The sequence below is a fragment of the Condylura cristata genome, unplaced genomic scaffold, assembly GCF_000260355.1.
Source record: "Condylura cristata isolate star-nosed mole 26May11 unplaced genomic scaffold, ConCri1.0 scaffold00010, whole genome shotgun sequence".
NCBI lineage: Eukaryota > Metazoa > Chordata > Mammalia > Eulipotyphla > Talpidae > Condylura > Condylura cristata.
This window is the reverse complement of record NW_004567111.1, coordinates 4,699,324-4,705,784: the sequence shown is the minus strand read 5'-3', so window position 1 is coordinate 4,705,784 and position 6,461 is coordinate 4,699,324. Positions and strand designations below refer to the sequence as shown.

General features: G+C 65.1%; 2 protein-coding genes across 2 annotated transcripts in view; one reads left to right on the top strand and one right to left on the bottom strand.

Moving 5' to 3' along the window:
- PCCA (propionyl CoA carboxylase, alpha polypeptide) overlaps window positions 1-4,194 on the top strand; it is a 270,962-nt gene extending 266,768 nt beyond the window's left edge. Inside the window, exons 24-25 of the mRNA XM_012723156.1 lie at window positions 1,683-1,760; window positions 3,856-4,194. Of these exons, the coding sequence (XP_012578610.1) occupies window positions 1,683-1,760; window positions 3,856-3,924 (147 nt within the window). The 3' untranslated portion in view covers window positions 3,925-4,194. The remainder of the gene's footprint in view (window positions 1-1,682; window positions 1,761-3,855) is intronic.
- Window positions 4,195-4,812: 618 nt separating this feature from the next.
- The window catches only part of GGACT (gamma-glutamylamine cyclotransferase), an 18,493-nt gene continuing 16,844 nt past the window's right edge, over window positions 4,813-6,461 (bottom strand). The window contains exon 2 of the mRNA XM_012723215.1: window positions 4,813-6,085. Coding sequence (XP_012578669.1) covers window positions 5,635-6,078 — 444 coding nt within the window. The 5' untranslated portion in view covers window positions 6,079-6,085 and the 3' untranslated portion in view covers window positions 4,813-5,634. The remainder of the gene's footprint in view (window positions 6,086-6,461) is intronic.

The following is a 6,461-nucleotide window of genomic DNA, read 5'->3' as shown; positions in this document are numbered from 1 at the left end:
TGCGAAAGGCAGACGCTTCCGGAGTCGGAAGTCGGTGCCTGCCCGAGTGGGCTGTTGGTCTCGTGCCCGAGCCAAGGACCCAGCAGAGGCCTAGAAATCGCCCCGGCCTCGGAGGCCGCCTGGAGTCACCCGGCACGTCCATGCGTCTGCCGCGGGGGTGACGCCGGGCTGGTGCCAGCCCCCAGGGCTGTGGTAGAACACGCCGTTCCTGGGTAGCTTTCCTGAGCCGCCCAGTTCGTCCCTTTCAGGGGGCGCCCGTGGCTGAGTCCGTGCGGAGCTGTGCCACCATCACCTCGAGCTCAGAACATTTCCATCACCCCACAAAGAACCCTGTACCATCAGCAGTCACTGCCCCCCCCTCCCCGCCCCCCCAGCCCCTGGAGACCCAGTGCTTTCATGGCGTTGTGCCAGTTCTGGAAAGTTCTCTCAGTGCACGACGTCCCATTGTTGCCACCTGTTTGTGCAAAGGCAGGTTCAGAGGTCCTCGGGGCAGCGGACAGCAGCACCCCAGTCCTCCGGTGCGAGGATTTCCTCGCCCGATACCCACGGTCATTTTTCGTCTCTCTGACTTTGGGGTGCATTATTGTTGGGGTGCATCATTGCCCTTCACGGATGCTCACGCCTCGCTTGCCGGCGCTCAGGGTAGGTTCCTGCCCCCTTCCGCCCCGGCACCTCCTCCTCCCTCCCCTGTGCCCTCAGTCACCAGGGTATTTCCAGGCTCCACTTCCCGGGACTACGTGTCTGCGGGCGGCCATGTCCTTCACGGCCCGCGGAAGGGCGAGGCCGTCGGTCTTTCGGACGCTTTCCCCTAATGTGATCATCTCGGGACCCCCCGGTTCTCCCCAGAGCCGCGCTTCCATCTTTCTGACGGCTGAGCAGTAGTTCCCCGTGGACATAGCCTCCAGCTGCTGTACCCGCCGTCTTTCTCCGCCCGCCTGGTGCTGGGCCCTGCGGTCGTGGGCGGTGGCGCCGGGAGCCTGCGGGCGCGAGGCTTTGCCGTAGCTGTTGGTGAGCGGCGCGCAGACCTCGCCGGCAGGGTCCCGCGCTCGGGCCTTAGACGCCGCCTGGCCCCGCCGAGCCGCGCAGCTCCTCCCCACCCTGGGGTCTCCGTCCTCACAGGGCAGCGGTGGCATCTCGGGGGGCTCAGGTCTGCTTCCCCCAGTGCGGTGGGCGTTTCACGGGGGTCTGTCGGTCTCCTGGATGCCTTCTCTGGAGACGCGTCTGTTAGACCTTTGCGCCTTGTTCCGTTGGGCTTATTTTGTTGTAGAGCCGTGTGAGCACCTCACGGTGGGCAGCGGACCCCCCCCCCCCAGGCGTGTGGCGCCGGGAGGTGGCCTCGTGTTTTGTGACGGCCGCCTTGAGGCGCCGCCCGTCCTCGCCTGGCGTAGCCCTGCATGTTGATTTTTGCTCTGGTTTCTCTTGCCGTCCGGGCTGCGTCCCCAGATCTCTCTCTGCAGGGATTTTTTTTTTTTTTTCCCCCAAACTCGGATTTAATACGAGTGAGGGAAAGGCCTCTCTCTGCTGCCTCTCCAAGATGAACTCGGAGGATGAGCGGCCAGGGGGCGCTGCTGCAGGCTGCGTGAAACGTGAGCGCACCTGACAGAGGGCCCCTCGTCGCTTCACACCTGGGTCCCTTGGAAAACCAGAGCGCTTTTCCAACTTGTCCATGTTTTGTTTTCCAGGTAGCAGAAGGTCAGGAAATTTGTGTGATTGAAGCTATGAAAATGCAGAACAGTATGACCGCTGGGAAAACGGGCAAGGTATGTCCCCACGCTGCCGCCAGCCGCACGGCCCGTGGCCGGAGGCGGCGTCTTCTCCTTCGGGCCTCGGGCGGCTCAGCCTGAAGGGAGGTGGGCGGGGGTCTGCCCCGGCCTGGCCGCCGGGCGCCGAGGTGGGAGCGCGCTTCAGGCCCTGCCTCGTGGGCGGCGCCCTTTAGCGTGGAGGTAGTCGGAGAACAACTGCTCTTCACCTTGATGTCTTTCGGATGAAGGGGTCTTTAATTTTTAATGTTTACATCTGTCTTAGAGGCAGTTAGTTATCTGAGACGTAGGTGACCCAGCAGGAAGTGGTTTTGGAGATTGTCAAAATTAATGCAACTCTTCAGAATAATTTCTCCACGAAGAGCACAGTTCAGTTTGAGTTTCCGAGGAGCTGAAAGCCCCCGTGTACACATGTGGGACTTAATGATTCGGGGAGAAAAACAAGGGGCTGTCTTAGTGCTGAGATCTGTGCAGAGTCGAACTTGAATGTGTCTTCTCCCGGAGTGGATGCGCGTCTTTCTCAGCAGTAACTTCTCTTCCTCATGTGACGGAAGCGGTGCCGCCGGGCAGGTGGGGCCTTTCTGAAGGAGGGTCTGGCCTGGAAGGGTGGGCGCGGGGGGCTGGGCTCGGCGGGCCCAGCGGACCTCCAGGCCGAGCCCTGGGAACACGGTGCCCTGGCAGCGTGCCGCCGCCTGGCCCAGGCTGGGGGTGGGGGGCGCCGGCCGGTGCCGGCGGGGAGCACGGGGGTGCGTGTGGCCCGGCGGCGGCGGCTGCAGGACGCCCGTGCCCAGGCCCTGGGCGGGGGCTGGAGCGGAGAACGGCGCACTGCGTGGTTTCAGGGTCTCGCGGCTGTGCTCTGATCACTTTTTAAACCGCGGGCGTGAAAGGGCTGATTTCTGCTTACGGGGACATGGGTCACCCCTGTTCCCAGGAATGTTCAACCTTCTTGTTGCATTCGTATCATGAAATTCCTGTCCACGGTGAAAGCCTACCTGGTCTGGGGGCGCCAGGGCCCACGTCAGCTGCCTCCCCCTGGCGCGTGCCGCCGGACGGCGCACAAGTGCCGCATACGGAGCCCCTGGTCTTAGCACCCAGGGCAGGCGCGGGCGTCTGGGCCGGGCTGCCTCAGCGGCGGCTTCTCCGCTCCCTGGCCCTCAGCCTGCCCTCACCGGTGGGGCCCCTGCTCCCAGCCCACAGCAGGGGTGTCAGCCGAGGGCCGGCCCGGCCACCCCAGGGCCGAGTGTTCTCATCTGCGAGCCCCCTTTCCCTGAGAGACAAGGCTCCCCTGGCAGTGGGCCACGGAACCGCAGCGTCACGGAAGATGTGCCCCACCGGCCTGGGAGGCTTCAGAGCACAACTGCAGTCACTCCCGCGGGGGCGTGCGGGGGCGAGGCCCGCGGTGGCTCCGAGACCCCGGGGCAGGCGCCGGGCAGCCGCGTGTCTAGCCGGCGGAGCTGTGCAGACGTGGGCGCCAGCCCGGCCTCCCCCGTCCTTCATCTTCACGCTAAGCAAGAACCGCCAAGGAGCAGAATGACTCCTCTCTCCTCCAAGCCTCTCCCCTTGGGGAAGCAAAGCCTTGGTGAAAATCGGGGGAAATCGGAATAAAAAGACACAGTGTAAACAGACGCAGCTGGGAGCTCAGTACTTCCGCTGCCACGAAGCGCTGTCCACGCGCTGCAGGCTTTCTGAGTGTTTCCCTCCCCGTCAGGAGAGGTGCAGCCTGCTGGAGCGTTTTCAGGCTCCGAGCTCCTCTCTCCTCCGGCAGCGTTCTCCTTAACAGCAGCAAAAACACGCTCCGGGAGCTCTCAGGACACGTCCGCAGCCTAAAACCGTGGAGACGGGGGCTGGCGCCGAGCGCCCACCTGGCTCAGCTTGGGGCCCACCCCAGACCGGCGGCGGCAGAGTCTCCCCGACACCGGCAGGGCGCAGAGGCCGGGCGGCCGCAGGGAAGGTGCCACGTGACCCGCGTGCGCGGGGGCCCCGCTGGGCAGACCCGGCCGGGCCTGGCCCGCTGCTCCTCTTGGCCAGAAGCGGAGGGCGGATCTCGCCCCCTGGGAGAACTCGAGGTTCTGACAGCCCCTCTTTTTAATTCAAGGTGAAGTCGGTGCAGTGTAAAGCTGGAGACACAGTGGGAGAAGGAGACCTGCTCGTGGAACTGGAATGAAGCATTCACAGCCTCCGGTGCTCAGCGGCGAAAGGAGCCGTTGGCATGAGGGCCCCTCACTCGGCTCGGGCGGGCTCGGGTGCGGGGCGGCCCCGTGCAGCAGATTTTACACGGCCGTGTTTACTGCACATCGAGTCAAAACCAACATTCTGCCAAAAAATCACCAATGGAAACTTTAATTGATATAAATACTTGTACATATGATTTGTACTTCTGCTGTGAGATTTCCTAGCGTCAACGTTAAATCAATAAACCGAGCATTTGTCTAAATATTAGTTTGCCCTTTATCGAGTGAAGACGGTGTGCACCGGAGGCCCGGGCTGTGCCAGCAGCCGCAGCACTGAGCTGTCCCTCTGCTGAGCCGTTGGGAAGTGTGTGAGCCCAGCTCTCTGCTCCCAGTGTCTGAGAGTTGCCCCTGGCCGCCCCGCGGCCGCCCCACCCTTCCGGGGCGGCGCCCTCCCAGCTGCGGCCGCTCAGGGGACACAGGTGAGTCCCTCCCCCGCGGCTCTCCCGGTGAGTCTGGGTCCCGGGGTGCCGCCTCGGGCCCGCCCCACCCCACTCCCGGGCGCTGTGGGCGGCTGCCGGCCCCCCGCCCGTGGCGTGGACTGGGCTGCCCCAGCTGCTGGCTGAGACCGCCCTCGCCTTTTTTGTGTTTCTGCGAAGCAAGTTTCCACTTACGAAAAAAGGGCTGAAAATAACGACCGTGTCTTTGCGCCGGATGCAGTCAGCGGCCCCCGGCTGCCATTAAGCTGCAGCGGCGTGAGCTCTCCCGTGGCGGAGACGGGCGACTCGGGCCAGCAGCCGCACGCCCACTCGGCGCCGGAGCTCGGGCGCCCGCCGCACGCTTGGCTGGGAGCCGCAGGGCAGAGCCCGCTGGCGGGACGGCGCCGGCAGACGGCGGTGGGCAGCGATGGGCACTCCGTGCCCTGCTGGAATTATTTGAAGCGCTGTTTGTGTTTGGAAGCTAAGCTTCCCGTCGGGCCTGAGGCCAGGTCACCGATGTGCTGGTTCTGCTCCAAAGGCCACCCCCAAATGCCGCTGCCCTGGCGCCTCTGCCGTGCGCTGCACTGGGGGTGCTTTCATCTGGGCCTGGGGTTCAGCTGCGTCTCAGCAATGGGCACTCCCTAGCCCGCTGCCTGGCACGGAGAGCCTTCCAGCAGATATACAGACGCGCCCCAACGCCCGTGATTCCCCAACGTTTTTATATTTCCCAGAACAGCGAGTTTAATTTTACGTGATTGTCTTTAGCAGTCCCCGTTTCGGCTCGACCCGCATCCTGAGAAGAACGCCACTGCGCCCACTCCGAGACAGCTCTTTTATTGGGCTGGGGCACCGACACCGGCTTTTCCTCGACTCTTCCCCTGGCACCGGCCGCAGTGAGTAGCAGCTGTCAGGGTCGCGCGAAATGTCACCTTCAGATCAGAGCAAGGCAGGGGGAAAGTGGCAGTGAGGACAGGTGCCCTCTCTAAATGTCACTTGGGGGATAAACCCTGCGTCTTCCTTCTCCGGCACAGTCAGGCCGGGATCTGGAAGCAGCGAGCCGCGCAGGGGTGTCGAGGGGTCACCCTCTCGTGAGCGCGCGTCGGAGTCATCTGTGTGATCAGCTGCACAGAAAGCTTCTCGTTCCCGCAGGCCACGCATTTGTTTCGAAGGGCGTCACCGGCGCCTGGGGGGTGGCCGCCTCAGGGGACCCCGCCGCCGGCGCGCCCCTCAGCGGCACTCCCGGGGGTTGTAGCGCAGCCCGTGGGCCCCCTGGGAGTCGTAGTCGTCGTGGCAGGGCAGGCGGGCCCACTCGGGCGGGAAGGTGGCCGTGCTGTACAGGAAGCAGCGCACCTGCGCGCCCCCGGCCGCGCCCTCGCCCTCCAGCACGACGGTGGCCGGCGTGCGCTGGTACCTGTCGGGGCAGTCCTCGAAGCCGTCCAGGAAGCGCAGCATCTGCTCGTCCACGGCGTAGACCTCCCCGGCCACGCGGCGGCCCCTGCCCGGGAGCTGCAGCAGGTAGGGGGTGTTGTGCTCCCCGGCGATCACCAGCGGGTAGGGCTCCAGCGTGCGGGCCCGGCCCTGGAAGGCCGCGCTGCCGTGGGCGCCGTCCAGCAGCACGCCGTGGTTGGGCTGGCCCCGCTTCAGCGTCCCGTACACGAACACGCGGGCCATGGCCGGCCTGTGCGGAGAGGGGAGGCAGGGGTGGCGGCGGGCCAGGCCTGCAAGCGCCTGGGGGTGAGGCTGCCCCGCCACCCGAAACGGCCCCGGCCCCGGCCCCGGGTCCTCAGTGGGGCTCTCCGCGGAGCCAGGATCGGCCAGCCACCCGGAGGGGCCCTTCTCCAGGGAAAGGCCCTCCTGTCAGACGGAGCCGTCTGCGGGGTCAGCCCTGACACCTGTTCTCTACTTAAAAAGCTGCACAATGGGCCCTCCCTGCTGGCGCAGCGGGTTAAAGCACAGCCCTGAGAAGCTAAAGCCACTTCCGCATGAGTTCGATCCCCGCCTGCCCCGGAGGTGACCACATGGCGTGGCAGACCTCTCCTGACCCGCCCGCTGCT